We start from the raw sequence: 18,781 nt of genomic DNA on the forward strand, positions 1-18,781 counted from the left end.
CCGACGCTGCACCAAGTGCAGCTGAGCGAAACTTTGAACACAGAAACATAAGCTTGTAAAACGCTTAACTAAAATTGTACAAAATGTTGGCATTCAGTTAACGATTAAGCGCGTAAGAGTAAAGTACCAAAAAATTGTCAGAGGGCCAATAAACCCAAAATCGATAACAAAAAACGTGAGTGGCAGCAGTGACGACAAAGTTGAGGGAAAATACAAAAATAAAGCAAATTAAAAAAATAATTGTAAAAATTACCGAATCGAAAAAATAATAAAAAATATTAAATATAATGCCACTGTTTCTTTTACTAAAACAAAATACAGTTTTTTTTTTGTGAATTGTGGAGATTCGTTTGACAAACAACCACAAATATTTATATTGGAATGTTGCAAAACATTGATGAAATAGAATGGAATTCATAAATCCAAAAAAATATTTTAACATAATTTTATGTTAATAAAAACAAAAAAAATCAAATAAGTTAAAAGAAAACATAAACGAAACCAAAGGTGAATGCACAAAAACCGCGCAGTAAAATGGAATTCAAGAATTTGTAGTAAAAAATAATGAAAACACTAAATCAAACTCAAGGCCGTTTAACTGTTTTATTTATTATTAATTGACCAAAAAAACAACAAATTACAAAAACACGAAAATAATAATAAAACAATAAATACAACCACAACTATTGTTACAAAATTCGTTACGCTTTGTTCTTCAATTATAAACAATAAAGCAATTTTTTGGTTATGAAAAAATCAGAAAAAAATATTATTAGCCATATATGAGTATGAATAACGGTCCGTGTGTGTGTAACTACTTCTCTGCTAATAAAATTTACCAATATTTACCAAAAATATATCACGAAAAAATAAAAGACACAAAAATACCTTCGTACATTCATGCATTCGCCAATCAACCGCCCGCCTAGCATACAGAGTGGATATTTACTCCGTACCTGTAACTGTGGCCGGCCGTATGGGCCAAAAGTGAGAGTGTTTGGCAATTGTTTAACCGGCCACTTTTGGAATATCAGACGCGTTATATTATTGTATGAAAAACAATAACAACAGCAACAAAACAAAAACAGAAACGCCATCATAACCAACCCACGGACAACAAACAAACGAAATATAAACAACAACAACAATAACTTGATTCATAAACTGACCAACCTCACAGTGTGTGAAATACATACATACATACATGCATAGAGACATACATACGTGAATATTCAACTACGGCACAATAAACTATTTTGTTAACACTGTGTGAACCGGATGGGGTCAAAATGTTTACAAAAAATTTTTATTGAAAAAGTCTTAAGGTTCGACCTCCACGAAGACTTAAAGATAATCTTTAAGGAAAACTCAAAAGTCGGGCGGGTCCGATGCATATTTAGTAGAGCTCCGTAACAAAAGAATTTATTTGATGTATATCATGCCACCTATCAACATTTCGCTTAAGAGCAGTTATAGTTTGCTTTCAGAGGGAGGGATATCCAATTCTGAATAGATTTTCACTAATCGAAATCGGCTGAAGATATATATAGGAGCTATATATTTTATAGAGGTATTCCTGGGCTATATCTGATATCCGGTACCAAATATGATTTTTGTCGAAAACAGATTACGAATGTGAGGGACTTAAACACCAAACCGGATGAAACATATGTAGGGAGCTATAGCTATGTCTATTTGGTTCACAATTAACCCGAAATCGGTAGAAGATATACATGGGAGCTATATCTAAATCTGATCCGATTATCACCAATAGGGTTCTTCCTTGTGACCTGCATTTTGTTCACAAGAATACATGGACAGACGGACGGACGGACAGACCGACTGACATGCATAAATCGACTCAGAATGTGATTCTATGAAGATCATCAAAAGAAACTATGGGTATATCTCTCTCCCTTCTCCAAGTTTTTGTAAAATAAAATATTGTAATGTCAGAAATTTGAAAAGAATCGGATGGGTATGTCGCATTTTATTAGCCTTACAGGGTGAGATAAAAAAACTGCAACAAAGTCAAACGCCATAATTTTTATATATTTTTTCTAAATATTATTGAATGAAAGCAAAAAATGTCGCAAATAGCATACAATTTTTTAATAAGTTTAGATTTCTTCGAATTGGTCACCTTTGACACGAATTATGGCCTTCAAACGGCCATTGAAACCGTCACACATTGCCCGAATGTTGCTCTGCGGTATTTTGGCCTATTCCCGGCGAGGATCACCGCTGCCTTGAGGTGATCGACACTTTGGTATTTTTTAGTGCCAACCTTGCTTTCCAAAATACTCCAGACACAATAGTCCAACGGATTGGTATTCGGAGATATTGGTGGCCATTGTGTGCTGGAAGTGAAGCGAGGAACCTCATTTTGTAACCATTCTTGGGCAGCGCGTAATGAGTGCGATGGTGCTGAGACCTGTTGGAATGTCCAAGGTCTGCGGCTAAAATATTTGCGTGCCCAAGCCTTTAATACACCCTCCAGAATATTTTCGCTATAATATTCGGCATTTATTCTGACGATTAATACGAGCGGAGAGCGACCATCGCCTGTTATGGCGGCCCACATCATCACCATGGCCGGCGCTTGAGTTCTGGTGGCCAACCGAAGGTGCACATTTTCAGCTGACCTCTTTGGCAAAGCGGAGTCGGAAAAAACCAAATTCGGCAGTTCACCACTTTCGGCCAAGCGAAGCGGTGTAAGTTCTTGCACTTTTTGGAATTTCAATAGCTTTACCCCGAGCTCATTTTTCAATATTTGCCGAATGGAATATTGCGATATGTTCAGCTCACGAGCCAAGCCGCTTCTTTACTTTTCGAACCATTTATGCTGATGTTGCTGTTTTCTTTCGTCCACTTCCTTGACGTCGGGCTACGCTAACGGTAACGAGCGGTGGTACGAGACACAAAAGATTTATTCACATTTAAATTCTGGAGTGCTCTAACTATAGCCACTTGCTCTAAGGGTAGCCACAGTGTCTGTGTGTTTTTTCAATTTTATGACATCAAAATATTGTTGTATATGTTACAACAAGTGAGAATATTAGAAATATCGGTAACCTTTTTCCAAGTTCATAGTAGTGTGTTTTACATATTCCAAATGGGTAGGTGAGTACCCGATATATCAGGCTCAAGTTGCGTCCACGAATGGACAATATTGATGCGATATGATATCAGAAAGATTCTTCCAGAAATGATTAGTGCGGATACGAGTTCTTGAATTGACATATATAGGTATACGCCGATTAAATGTATTTTGATGATGAGTCACATTTTTTAACAGAACTGAAAAAATATTTGAAATTTATATTGGTTTGTGTAAGTACAGGTCTCCATTTGACTGAGCACCCATTGGTATTTTTATGCACATCTTACCTGCTGTTACTACTCTAAATTAACGAAACGGTTGAATTGCATATCTCGAAATAGATCAAGGTTTCGTTATCCTATGGACGACAATCATTAAAAGCCCAGCCCAGCCTATCTCGAACTTTTCGGTTTTGAATTAGCATTTAATTCTGCAAAAATAAAATCGGTACAAAAAACCCTCACGATTCACATAGTGTTAAAGAATGGATTAAGCCACACCATATAATAACGTCGGATATAAAAATATCTGCAAGACAGAAAACTTGTTTTATATGGTCACGACAACTGGGACTGGTGGAATGGTTACAAAACCCCAACGAAAAAACGTTTATTTGTATTACTTGGCCAATGTTTCAGCATGCCACATGTTGCACACATGATACGAGCTATGCAAACATAGACACACACACACACATGCATAGACGCATGTGTTTTAACCCACTTTTGAGTTGACGTATTATTCCCTCTAGTCGTGTGAACAACCTTTAAACAAGTTTGCCACTATTTTGCCAAACTGCCGTACATTGCCTTGACAGCACACACACACATATAGACAGACACATGCATATATTACTTTCAATTTCAGTTCAACTTAAAGGAATGCTTTAGAAAAAACAAAACAAGTTGTTGGTTCTTCATGTGATGTAATCGGAGTGTATTAAGTGTCCCCCTTTTTTTGCAATAAAACAACGCCCTCTATAAATGTTTAATAATGCCACAAAGATCGCCCTTCAAACAATCACATCATCAGCAGCAGCAGTTTCATCATCAATCACCACCGGTTCTACAAGAAATCCAAGAGGCACAACTTCAACGTCATCGTCGTAGTGAACGCCAACGACATCATTGTCATCATTATGGCCTAAGTTTGTTAGCGTTGCCAGTATTAGCCATCTTTTTAGCCCAATGTAAGTATGATCCAACTTGTTTATTTGATAATCGGAATTTAATTATAATTAACAGAGCTGAGTAGCGATGGTAATCCACACACAAGCGCACACAAATTAAATATTGAAATGTGGGTTAGGAATCCAAATTTTAATGCAATGCTTTAAATGAATTTGTATGTTTTTTAGAGTAAATATTGGAAATAGATTTTGTAGGGTGGCATATATTATGGGATGGATGATTGGTATGTTAAGGTTGTCTTTTTACACCCTGCATATTAACTTTATCGTTCCTTTTGTAACTGACCCCGAAATAATATAACAATATTAGTTATGCCCTCAGCTATATGGCTACAGAGGGTATATATCACTTGATAAGGCCCTGTGTCTCTTTAGACCAAATCCTTTTCAGGACATTTGGAATCGATATAGATATGTCCGTCCGTCTGTCTCTCTGTCTGTCTGGCTGGTGAGAACGATTAGTCTCGAAGGTAGTATCCGATTTGGTCCGAACTTGGTACATCGTAATATTTTTGCCAAACTTAGATAGAGTTCGGGATGGGCGAAATGGGACCACACCTTCTGGTACCTCCCGCACAAAAGGTCAACATTTTCAAAGAAAGCAAGCTAACAAGTATCAGTCGGTTGTGATTACAGATGTATACCCTCAGCCAATATTCGAGTATTTAAATATATTTAGACTTCTGTTATGATTATTCAAATTATTGACCCCCTATAGAGTAGGTTCCGAAGGAATGAACCAATATTGTCCATTTCCTATCAGACCTAAATAAATATGATATAAATATTAGGACGTGCCAGGTTTGGACTTTATCGGTTATTTCCTACACTTTATATAAAATATGTGATAATTTTTAGAAAATGTTAAAATGTGCGTGAGGTTCATATAGTCGACCGAAGTATTCCATTTTCATACTTCATTTAATACAGATAAAAATATTGGTACGACAAAATTACAAGAATATCGAATATTTATATCCAATTTTATGCGAAATAAATTCCATATTCATCCCAGGTTTCTGGTTAAGAGAAATATTTTGTTTTTAAAGAATCATTGACTTGTTCCACAAGTTATTACAAATAAAATATTGAAAATTGTGATGCTTTGAAGGTGAGGTTCCTGTAGGGGTTCGTAGTTATGTATCATCTTCACAATATATCTTATGTTAGCAAAAATTTTTGTATGTGTGAAATTCGAAGAGCGTTGGATGCTTCTTTAGCGTTCTTTGAGCGTTTTGTTTTTCAAAATCTTGCAGCCTATGTGGGAGAGGAAACAAAAGAAATGGTCCGATCTCTACCATCTTTATAACAAATCTTGTGTTGATGGAAATATTTAGATGTACCAAGTCTGAATGGAATGGAATTCGGGTTTTATGAGCTTCATGGATAAAATTTTGACCCATTAGACTTACATTACACAGACTTACAGACTTACTTCTTCACAGCAGACCTTGTGTTATTACAAATAATGGGATGTGTGAAATATGAAGAGAAAAGGCTGCTTATTTTGGATTTTATATTCATTGTGGTTATTCAAAACTTTGACCCTTTGTGGGGCAGGTACTAGAAGAAATGATCCGATCTCTACCATATTTATAACAGATTTTGTGTTGATGAAAATATTGAATCGAATCGAATGTTTATTTCGCGTTTTATGAGCTTCATGGATATTCAAAATGTTTAACCTTTGTGAGGGAGGTACCAAAAGGAGTGGACCGATATATTCCATCTTCACACCAGACCTTGGATTAATAACAATAGTGTTCTGTAAAATTTGAAGACAATCGGACTCTTACTTCACATTTTATAAGAGTTATAACTATTAAAGTATTGTACTTGATGGAGTGACCTGATAATATCCATTTTCGCACCTGACGTAGGACTGATGGAATTATTAGGATTTGCAAAGTTGGAGCAAAATCGAATCATTCTTGCACTTTTTGGGCAGTAAAATATATATTATTACTATTATTTTTTTTTTTGAAAATTTCGACCTTATATGGGGGTGGTACCAGCAGGAGTGGTCCGAACTCCGATCTAAGTTTGATAATATTATTTCGATGTACCAAGTTTGGACCAAATCGGATACTCCCGTCAAGAGTTATAGTGAGCACCAGTCAGACAGACGAACGGATGGACGGACACCCCTAGATCGACTCCAAATGTCCTGAAATGGATTTGGTTTAAAGAAGCCTAGGATCTATAAGTTTTATTTTGATGAGGCACGTTTTGGTCGTATCAAATAATGCATACCCTCTGTAGCCATGTGGCTGACGGTATAAGAGTGCGAAATTAATCCGTCTGTGGAAATCAGTCTAGCTTCCGAACGAAATGATGTATGTTGATAAAATTTTACCCTTAAGTATATTATGTCTGCAGGATTTTGGTATTAAAAATGGGCCATGTAGGTAAACGTTTTGGTGCAACCCCCATATAATGGTACATATTTTCGGTATTTTCATGATTTTAGCGACATTATTCACTGGAATTATTTCAAATTTTGTATTAAAAGTTCATAATGATTTACTACAGCCTATGACCGTGCTGGTCCACGTCTTCGTATAGCCCCCTCCCGATACCTCCCGATATTCGGTATTTTGATGATTTTAGCGAATTTATTCACCGGAATAGTTTCAAAAAAGGCGTACACTGTTGTACGATTTTTCCATTTTTTGCGTATCATTTTATTAATTGCATACAAAGTAACATAAAGTTCTAAATTCCCTTCCCTAAAGTTCCCTTCTGCAATGGTACAGTTTTTAGTATCTTGTGGTACAAGTTTCCAAACTACGAATATTTCTTTACGCACGAGGCCAATCCTTCTATATTCGAGTAAAACAGTTTCACAACAAGTCTAAGGCTGGAAATACATAAAGAGCTTATTTGGATGGCTTAAGTCATCGGCTGGCTTCGTCGTAGATGAACAAAGGAGGTTTAGGTTGACTTAGTTCGATTTTGGCCCTAGGCTCCTTTGTTTATTTCCGAAGAAGCCAGCCGATGACTTAAGCCATCCAAATATGCTCTTTATGTATTTCCAGCCTAAGTTCTATAAAAATTGATAAAATATAATTCACCGATTTTGAACGTTTTCACAGAGTTTTCCATCGGAATTTAATTTGAAACATCTTGGTATCAGTAAAAACAAAAAAATTTCAATACAGATCCTCGTTTTGGTATGTGCCCAACATAGTTATTTTAAATGTTTTCATAGAACTGGCTGCAATTTGGTTTCTTAAAGCACTACTCACTTTTCTATTCTACATTACACGGCAGAAAAATTTCTTATAGGGTGTTTTCACAACCAGCAATGCCTACTAAGCCCATTCGTATTGTTTTAGTTTAAAACAATTTTACATTTTGATGTCTGCTGCTTGAATTTGATCAAACAGGTTTTTTTAATAGTTGGACTTTTGAAATTTGTAGCATCCATGTGAGAGCGAACGAACCAACGAACACCTGTCGGATGTGTATTTTAGACAACGATAACGAGCTCTGCTCACACACAAAGTGTCAAGGTCATTGGAAATAAGAGAAATACATGAATTGACATCATTGGACTTTGTTTTCTTTTCTTCTACCAACACCTAGAATACATCTGTGTCTTTGCGTTCAAATAAAATGCCGTAAAATCCTAATGGAAGGTAAAACGAAATAATTCATTGAAAACGTATTCGCATTCTGTGGTCTGTCTCATCATTGGGACATTACGTTCGAATTCTTAGAGGCATAAATTAGCTGCTACTTTATAAGTTTAGTGCTAAGGTCGCCGCGAATAATTTTATGATAATCAACAGTTGTTAACAGATATCAGGGTTAACATTAATAACCCTAACACAATGATCATTGGAATCTGCATTGAAACCGCTCTAATCAACAACATGAGCCAGCAACGACAGCTGAAATAAAGACATTCAAAAAGATATTCAGATTTCAAAGTAAAATAAGTGGAAAGAACAAACTGAGGACGTAGTTGATTTTTAGCAACCTTTCCCAGAACTTATAACCTAATAAAAGAAACGCTTTATAGCATAGTATACAGGGTGAGATAAAAGAACTGCAACCAACTTCAGACTGCTGTCATTTCTAAGCCACTCGTCCGACAGCTGTTAAAATTATTCCAATGACAGGTAATTATATTATTTACAAGCGTACAAAAGCATTTTGGTGAGAATTTTCCAGAAAAAAAAAGTTATTCGTGATGGGATTCAAGCGTGATAGTGTGATTTCTTTATATTTGGCTGGAAACCCACAAGGGGCTATCGTTAGAGCACTCCAGCATTTAAATGTCAATAAATCTTTTGTGTCTCGTACCACCACTAGTTACCGTGATACTGGTAGCGTAGCCCGACGTCAAGGAATTGGACGTAAGAAAACAGCAACATCAGCAAAATTGGTTCGAAAAATAAAGAAGCGACTTGATCGAAACCCCCGTCGCAGTGGCCGAAAAATGCTGAACATGTCGCAATATTTCTTTCGGCAAATATTGAAATATGAGCTCAGGGTAAAGCTATTGAAATTCCAAAAAGTGCAAAAACTTACACCGCAACAGAAAGACAAGTAAAAAAGCAGTAAGTTCGGCTGGGCCGAACTTTAAATACCCTCAACCATTTGGAACGAATTAGAAAATTTTCAAAAAAATGTAATCCATTGAAAATTCTGTTAAAATCTTTTAATTACCTAATGTAGGAAGGTGCCGATATATGGGGGGATATACGATATTGTGGACCTTTATAGACACCTTTCAGGGGTTAAAGTGCTCACAAAGAACTCCTTGTGTGAATTTTCAGACAATACCATTAGAAAATATAGCTAAAATCATCAAAATACCGAATATCGGGGGTACCGTTATATAGGGGCTATACGTTAACCTATATAGAGAACTCTATGTCAGGGGTTAAAGTACTCACAATGAACTCCTAGTGTGGATTGAAAAATGTGGCTAAAATCATCAAAATAATATTCAAGATTTTATCGTTCAAAATTGTTTACCTTTTTTAGGAAGGTTAAGGATCATTCGGCCAATATTTTCCATGATAACTTCTAACTTAAGTTTAAAAGAAAACAAGTAAAAAAGTTGTAAGTTCGGCCGGGCCTAACTTTGAATACCCTCCACCACTTGGTACAAATTTGGCAATTTAAAAAAAAAATAAAATCCATTAAAAATTCTGTTAAAATCTTAAAAATGCCGAATGTAGCCGTATATTAGGTTATATACGACGACGTGGACCTGCATAGGCAACTTTTGCCATAAGCTATTTTAATATTAAAATGCTTAACTTGTAAAAAAAATTTGTTTATAATATAGCTAAAATAAATAAAATACCGAATATAGGGACGTACTATACGTGGACCTGTAAAGACAATTTTCTGTTATATGCTGTAGTATCCATTACGGACTTCAAATACCAAATTTGAAACAATTCCGGTAAATAATGTCGCTAAAATCATCAAAATACCGAATATCAGGGGTACCGTTATATGGGGTTTATACGAAGAATTGGACCTACATGGCTCATTTTCTGCCTTAGGCTGTGGTATCCGTTACAAACATCAAATACCAAATTTTAAACAATTCCGGTAAATAATGTCGCTAAAGTCTTAAAAATACTGAATATCGGAGGGAACAGTTATATGGGAGCTATACGAAGACGTGGACCTACATAGTCAATTTTCAATACTAAAAGTCCTGCAGACATAATACACATTTGGGTAAATTGTTATCAGCTTACTTCATTTCGTTCGGAAGCTAGAGTGATTTCCACAGACGGACAGACGGACATTGATAAATCGACATAGAATTTTATGCTGATCAAGAATATATATACTTTGTGGGGTCTAAAATGTAAGTCGGGTAAAAAATATTGCAATGTACTAAGTTTCGAACAACTCCAAATGTTCTAAATTGAATTTTGTCCAGAAAGACTTGGCGTCTATAACCGTTACTTCGTTGTGTCACAATTTGCTCTACAAATCATATATATCCTCTGTAGACTGTATAAGACTGAGGGCATATTTAAAAATACGTAAAATCAGAACCAAGTCTACAACATATATGATATCGGTCAGATAAATGCTGAAAAGGTCACTTTGAGAGACAACCTGTCGTATGCTAGCCCTTTGTTATTCAGTGACATTTATTGCAGACATGATACGAAGATTGGTGTAAGTTGTTACTTTTACTGTATTGGTTGTAAGAGACCTGAACAGATCATTCAATCTTTTTATACCCTACACCACATAGTTGTAAGGGTATTATGTCTTTATGCATTTGTTTGTAACATGGAGAAGGAAGCGAGACAGACCCATAGTTTCTTTTAAGCATCTTCATAGAATCACTTTCTGATTCGCTTTATGCATGTCGTCCGTCTGTCCATGTATTTTTTTGAACAAAATGCAGGTCGCATTTATTATCCGATTGAGATGAAATTTTCTACAAATGATTTGTTCGGCCCAAGGACGAACTCTATTGCAATTAGTGAGAATCAGTTCAAATTTAGATGTAGCTCCCATATACATTCTCAAGCGATTTCTGGTTAATTGTGCACAAAATGGCAAATATCAGTCCAATTTGCCCTTCAACGGAATTCAGCATAGAAGCAAGTACATCAAATTTAGTGAAAATCGGTTCAGATATTGCTATAGCTCCCACATACATGTTTCATCCGATTTGGTGTTTAAGTCCGATACATGCGTAATGTGCACTTCACATAAAAAATATTTGGTACCAAATAACTTATGGAGCTCAAAACCACCTCTGAAAAATTTTATGGAGATCGGTTCAGATTAGGATATAGTTCCCATATATATCTTTATCCGATATCTGGTTTATTGTGCAGCAAATGTCTAATATCAGACCAAATGGAATGAATTTTGGCAATTCCGACTGAATTCGTCCTAGAAACAAGTTCTCAAATATGGTGAAAATCGGTTCAGATAAAGCTATAGCTCCCATACATATGTTTCATCCGACTTGGTGTCTAAGTGTCTCATATGCGTAATATGCACTCCACAAGAATAATCTTTAATACCAGATATCAGATACAGCTCAGAAGTAAATGTCCAAAATTTTGTCAAGATCGGTTCAGATGTGGATATAGCTCCCATATATATCTTCAATCGATTTTGGGTTAATTGGTGCACCAAATGGCAAATATCTGTCCAAATGACCTGTATTTTGGCACATCCGAACAAATTCAGTCTAGAAGCAAGTACATCAAAGTTGATGAAAGTCGGTTCAGATATAGCTATGGCCCCATATATATTTTTCATCCGATTTGGAATTTTAAGCGTAATATGCACGCGTAATATGCACTCCACAACCATGATCCTTGGAACCTAATATCAGATACAGCTCAGAAATAATTCTGTCAAATTTTTTCGAGATCGGTTCAGATTTTTATATAACTTCGATACACATCATCGCCTCCGTCAAATTTGTTGAAAATCGATTCAGAGTTGGATATAGTTCCTATATTGTTACTACTCTATAAGGTTCATGGTACAATGATATCAAGGTAGGGCTACGATACCATATGATTTTATTTTTTTTTTTATTTTCTTGGATTAATATGTCATCTTTATTTGTTTATGTATGTGTTTTCTTTTCAATAACAAAAAAATTGTTCAGAAAACATTCAAATTCGGGTGTTTTCAAAATGTTTATTTCAACTCAAATTTAGAGTTTTTGTAGTGAAATAATAATAGTACATGATTTTGAAAAGAAGTGTTGACCTTTAATTCAGTTATCGCGGTTTTCAATTATTTGTTCAAAATAAATGCAACAATTTGTTTAATTTTTTATTTTTTTGATACAAATTCTGACATTACAAGCCAAACAGATAGACCTCTATACTTGCAATTTTTTCAAAGTTGGCCTACCTTCTCTTCATTGTACCATGGTTGGTATGACCTACTTCACATAAATTGCCAATATAAACTTTTTTTGTTGAGGTCTACTAAATACACATAGTGATGTACGGTATCATATATTCGGCCCCGCCCGACTTTTGACCTTTCCTTATTGGTCTTGAATTGAATCTATGAGAATGTTAATCCTTCGCAAATTTCTTAGACATTAAAGTAGTTTGAGATGGATTGGAGACGGTTTTTACACTTCATAAAATAGCCGTACGCCTAAGGAGAAGCGTTGATAAAGCTTCTATGTTGTTTGTATGAAATGATGTAATTAACCATTTCAGTTCCCTGCCGACACAAAAATATTTATTTATAGGTCTACGTTTTTTGGCAATAATCATCAATGCGTCACACACATCTGTCACTTTCGTATAGCAACACACCCAACCCCAATAGCTTTTCACCCTCGTAAAAGCATTGCAACATTTCAAGTGTTAAAATCATCAAAAAATGTTTGGTATGTAAACAATTTCGAAGATCCCACCTAAGATCAACCAACGACAACAAATTTCGATATTTTGTTTTGTTTGTTTTAAAGATAAAACTAAATAAAAGTTTGGCATTCCGAGACACTGATCCGTGATTATGCATTAAAAAGCCGAACGAGGCTGCTCCAGCCAAGCTAGCCAAGCGTTCGTTTTCAATGATCCGTTTCAGATACATGTATTGAGGCGCACATGCGTATCTTCATAGAGCTGACTAATAAAAGTTTGTGTGCCTTGTATTATGTAATTCAATACGCACAAAGTGAAGATAAGACCACTGAATTTATATTGAATTAATAAAATATTTTAACTTGAGTTTTTTTTCGTTTTTTTTTTTTAATTATCAACTGACATCTTAACTGATGTATTACTCATTTAGCCATATACCAATTGGTTAGCCAAGGTATGTTGATGGTGTTAATTGAATTCAACCTACATTTTTATATTAAGTATATTTTATAGAAATTTTAACAAGGCCGACCGGTAGTAAAATCTTGCTAACTATTATTTTCGTATTTCTTGTTCCAAATTCCATGATCGAAAATGTTTTTGCGAAAACTTGGGATAGCAATGATCAAATGCAAAATTGAATTAAAACACTTACTCCAATGGACAATGCGGAGCGCTTTTTCCAGAAAATGTAAAACATCATGTTAAAAGGCATCAGTCGATTTTATCGACAGATATGTACTATTAGCTTATGTCTGATAATAAAATATATTTTAACTTGATTATTCAAAATGTTTAACCTTTATGGGGATGGTACTGAGGCAGTGGGCCAATATATTCTATTTCTGATCTAAATCTGATATAATTATTGCGATGTGCAAGGTTTGGACTATATCGGTTTGTTTTTTATTTTTTTTTTTTTTTGGAAAATTTTGTACTTTTTTGGAGGAGGTAGGAGAACGAGTGGATGTGCTAAATAAGATAACAAAAAATAAAACAAAATATTTAGATGTGCAATTATTACTTATTTCCAGTTTTGTGGGATTAACTGGTAATCAGTATTTCTTATATTTTGTGGGAGAGGTACCAGAAGGGGTGGACCGACATATTTCATATTTACATTACATCTGTGACTTACAGAAATAATATAACTTTACCCTCTACCACGTACCAGGAAAAATGGGCCGATGAGTTCCATATTCACATTAGAACTAATGTTGATGAAGGTATTGCATTGTGGGATGTTAGAAGAAAATTGAACTAAGTATTTTTAATTTTATGACACTTGACTTCTTTAAAATGTTGACCCCTTGTGGGGGAGGTATCAAAAGGAGAAGGTCGATATTCACATTAGATCTCGTTTGCGATATACTTAGTTCAAAGAGAATCGCTGACCTTTTTCGCTTGTTATAAGGGTTATAAATAACCAAATTGTTAATCATTCGTGGGGGAGGAAGGAGTGGTCCGAAAATTGTCCATGTTCACACCAGATCTCGTGTTGATAAATAAATTGAGATGTACTAACTTCCAAGATAACCGGACTTATATCATTCATATTTTATAAAAGTTTTTATCATTCTAAAATTGTACCCTTTGTGGGGAATATAATTGATGAAGTATAGGGGGGATGAAAAAACTGTAACCAACTTCAGACTGCTGTCATTTCACTCGTCCGACAGCTGTTAACATTTTTCCAGAAAAAAAAGTCATTCGTGATGGAATTAAAGCGTGATAGTGTAATTTCTTTATATTTGGCTGGAAAACCACAAGTGGCTATCCCAGCATTTAAATGTCAATAAGTCTTTTGTGTCTCGTAACATCGCTCGTTACCGTGAAACTGGTAGCGTAGCCCGACATCAAGGAAGTGGATGGAAGAAAACAACAACATCAGCAGAAATGTTTCGAAAAGTATAGAAGCGACTTGATCGAAACCCGCGTCGCAGTGGCCGAAAAATGGATCGTGAGCTGAACATATCGCAATATTCCATTCGACAAATATTGAAAAATCAGCTCGTGGTAGAGCCAAAGTGAAAGAACTTACACTGCAGCAGAAAGAAAATAGACTCAAAAGTTGCTTCGCTTGGCCGAATTTGGATTTCTCCGACGAGAAAACATTCGTTGTCCAGCAGTTTGTAAACAAACAAAATGTTCGTATTTACTTGCCAAAGAGGTCAGCTGAAAATGTGCACCTTCGGTTGGCCACCAGAACTCAAGCGCCGGCCATGGTGATGGTGTGGGCCGCCATAACAGCCGATGGTCGCTCTCCGCTCGTATTAATCGACGGTGGCATCAGAATAAATGCCGATTATTATCGCGAAAATATTCTGGTGGGTGTATTAAAGTCTTGGGCACGCAAAACATTTTACCGCAGACCTTGGACATTCCAACAGGACTCAGCACGCGCCACCCAAGAATAGTTATTAAATGAGATTCCTCGCTTCATTTCCAGCGCTCAATGACCAACAAAATCTCCGGATACCATTCCGGATACCATTTTGGAAAAGCAAGGTTGGCACTAAAAAATACCAAAGTGTCGATCACCTCAAGCAAGCGCTTCGCAGGGAATGGGCCAAAATACCGCGGAACAACATTCGGGCAGCGTGTGACGGTTTCATGTAAAATGTAAAAATTATGGCGTTTGACTTTGTTGCAGTTTTTTATCTCACCTTGCGCACCACTTTTTGGTACCTCAACCACAAAGGGTCACAATTTTCAATACTTTTATCTGTCATAACTTGCGAAACAAGTCAGCGATTCTTTTCAGCTTGTTATATCTAAATATTTCCCTCAACCAGAAATCTGATATGAATATGGAATTGATCGGAATTAATGATTTCCCATTAAATTGGATATGAATGTTAGTTTCTTGTATTTTTGCACATACCAATATTTTTATCTGTACTAGATGAAGTATGAAAATGAAATACCTCGGTCGTCTATATCTGGTACCTCACGCACATCTTAACATTTTCTACAAATTATCATATGTCTCATATAAAGTGAAGGAAGTCAAAACGTGGACTGCCGATATGAAATGGACAATATTGTTCGATTCCTCCAGAACCTACTCCATAGAGGATCAACAATTTGAATAATCATAACAGTAGTCAAATATTTAAATAATCGAACATTGGCTGAGGGTATACATGATACCTTTTATCTTGTTTTCATTAACTTTTGATATCTTCTTCAACGTTTTACTTTTCAATTTGAACATTTTCATTATATTTTTTTTACCAAATATTGAATTAAGGCCCAAAATTATTTCTCTCTTCTTCTCATTACAGGTTCTTCATCAACGGCCCTAGTCGTTCCCAATGAATTGCCTTCCATACTTTCACTTGTGTACTCCAATATACCGCCCATCAAAAAAGGTTATCATTCAAAACAAATCTCAAACCCCACACACTGGGCAAACAAGTCTGATATCCCTAATCTTCTCTCATTACAGGTACCGATTCACGACTTGGCTTTGGCTTTCGACTTGGTAATCATGCAGATTTTCAAGTTATGGTTGAATTGGGTCCCCAAAAGGAAACTCGGCCCATTGGTGATCAGGACAGTGGATCATCCTTCAATAAAAGACAGGTGAATAGACAACAACAACGGGCTGTGCAAAGAGACGCCATAAGAGCGGAACAGAAACCACACAGAGAAGTAGCCAAGCCGGAAGCCACACCATCAGCAACAAATTCTTGGCTAGAAAAATGGGCAAGTCAGGTGAATGATGCCACAACGGCAAAGAAGAAAGTGGCGCCCAAGCCAAAGCCATACAAAAAACAAGTTACACCTAAACCAGCACAAATTGTACCTGTGATGCCTCAACAAATGCAAGCAATTCAGCAGCTGCAAATGCTATATAAAATGGCCACCACGACAACAAATGAAAATTTGGCCTCAACCACTACTACTACTACGACCACAGTGGCACCCGATGCAGCAGATCGTGCTATGCAAAATATTCAGCAACGATTACAACTCTACAAGCCTCCCGCTGACTTAGAAGAATTACAAGTTTTAATGCAAAAATCCCAGGCTCAAAGCAAGGCGGAAATCACCAAGGAACTGATGGATGTCAATTTGGATGAGTGATACCGCAAATGAGAATTTTTAGTTATATTGGTGACATTGTACCTACATATCAATTACATATCCTTTGTATCATATCATATGCTCTCTTTTTTTTGTAAATAAATTGTTGGTAGACATAAGATCTAAAACATGTTTTAGAAAAATTTAATGCGTCTAAAAAATTAATATGATTATGAAATAATCAAGGTAGGACATGTATACCCTTCAATTAATATCCTTCCATCGTAATAATGAACTTAGATGGAAATATACTTGTTAAGAATTAAAAAAGTAAAAAAGCAGCTAAGTTCGGCCGGGTCGAACTTTTAATACCCTCCACCATTTGGAAGGAACTTGAAAATTTAAAAAAAAAACTTCCGGAAACTGCCACATAAATGAAAACTTTTATATGAATACTATACGAAGACGTGGACATGCTTACGAAATTTTTTATCAGAGGCTGTTGTACCAATTACGAACTTCAAATATCAATTTGAAATAATTCCGGTGAATAATGTCGCACAAATCATAAAAATACCGATTATTGGGAGGTACCGTCATATGGGGGTTATACGAAGACGTGGACCTGAATACAAAAATTTTTGTCATAGGCTGTAGCACCCATTACGGACTTCAAATACCAAATTTGAAACAATTCCAGTGAATAATGTCGCTAAAATCATCAAAATACCGAATATGGGGGCTATACGAAGACGTTGACCTGCACAGACAATCTCCTGTCGTAGGCTGTAGCATGCATTATGAACATCAAACACCAAATTTGAAACAATTCCGGTGAATAGTGTAGCTAAAATCATCAAAATACCGAATATCGGGAGGTACCGTTATATGGGGGCTATACCAAGACGTGGGCCTGCACAGACAATCTCCTGTCATAGGCTGTAGCATCCATTACGAACATCAAATATCAAATTTGAAATAATTCCGGTGAATAATGTCGCTAAAATCATCAAAATACCGAATATCGGGAGCTACTATACGAAGATGTGGACCTGCATAGACAACTTTCTGTCATAGGAATTTGAAAGAAATCCGTTGAATAATGTCGCTAAAGTCAACAAAGAACATGGTCCATTTTCAATACCAAAAGTCCTGCAGACATTATATACATTTGAGTAAAATTTTATCAATCTACTTCAATTTGTTCGGAAGCTAGAGTGATTTCCACAGACGGGCGGACATCGCTAAATTTACATAGAATTTTATAGAATATTTATACTTTGTGGGATCTAAAATATATGTTTCGAGGTTTTACAATCAGAATGACAAACCCTTACTACTATGATGGAGGGTATAAATAAAACCATAGATTTTTCTTGACAATTTTGTGAAACATGCCGTTAGCCTTGCCAGTATATTTATAAAATGGCAGAAATATTCAAATCAAACTGTTTCACTAATAATATCAAAATGTAGATGGCTCTGTCGTTAGCTGTAAATACGACAGCTTCGTGTGGAAACGAAAATATAGACACAGTTTTTGTCTGTGCTGGCCTATTGTGAATGAAATGTTCAACTCTATTAAAGACATGAATCAGCATGCACTCAGAGCCATCTAGACTTGAATTCATGCAACGAGTTATAAATGCTTTAACCCCGCGTTGATGAAATGCAATGAACTCAGCATTAACAGTAAATATATAAGTCATACCCTAGGACTGACGGCGGCCCTAATTTATATTAAATCACGAATTGGAACTGAATTTAATCTGTTTTACGCAAATTTCATATGGCAGCACTTCCGAAAATCAATCAGCTGTAGGTATATTGTTTATGTTTGGGAAAATCAAAAAGGATAGCAGATAGACAACAAAACGAGATATGTAAGTATTTTCATTGGTTTTACGTAAACAAACAAATTAACAAATAACCGTCGGTTTTGCCGACAGATGTATATCCCCTCAGCTACTGTCAGTTTATTTACATATATTTTGACATCCATTGCGATTATTTAAAATGTTTAACCTTTGGTCCGATAAATATTACAACGTGCCTCATTGGGACTATATCGATTACCTCCTTCCATTTATATGAGATATTTTTTAGAAA

The 18,781-nt window shown here is 35.7% G+C and overlaps 1 protein-coding gene across 1 annotated transcript; it reads left to right on the forward strand.

Annotated features, from left to right (window-relative positions):
• The first annotated feature begins 108 nt into the window (after positions 1–108).
• On the forward strand, positions 109–16,860 carry LOC131803549 (uncharacterized). The gene is made up of 4 exons (XM_059124899.1): positions 109–175; positions 3,971–4,292; positions 15,928–16,014; positions 16,092–16,860. Exons 2-4 carry the CDS (start codon positions 4,097–4,099, stop codon positions 16,730–16,732), a joined length of 924 nt encoding a protein of 307 aa, XP_058980882.1. The 5' UTR covers positions 109–175; positions 3,971–4,096; the 3' UTR covers positions 16,733–16,860.
• Positions 16,861–18,781: the final 1,921 nt, after the last annotated feature.

This window comes from Musca domestica, unplaced genomic scaffold (genome assembly GCF_030504385.1).
Source record: "Musca domestica strain aabys unplaced genomic scaffold, Musca_domestica.polishedcontigs.V.1.1 308, whole genome shotgun sequence".
Lineage (NCBI taxonomy): Eukaryota > Metazoa > Arthropoda > Insecta > Diptera > Muscidae > Musca > Musca domestica.

Coding starts and splice junctions, on each gene's coding strand:
- LOC131803549 (XM_059124899.1), top strand. CDS start 4,097: ATGCCACAAAGATCGCCCTTCAAACAATCACATCATCAGCAGCAGCAG. Junction 4,293..15,927: donor AGCCATCTTTTTAGCCCAAT/GTAAGTATGATC, acceptor TTCTCATTACAG/GTTCTTCATCAACGGCCCTA. Junction 16,015..16,091: donor TATACCGCCCATCAAAAAAG/GTTATCATTCAA, acceptor CTCTCATTACAG/GTACCGATTCACGACTTGGC.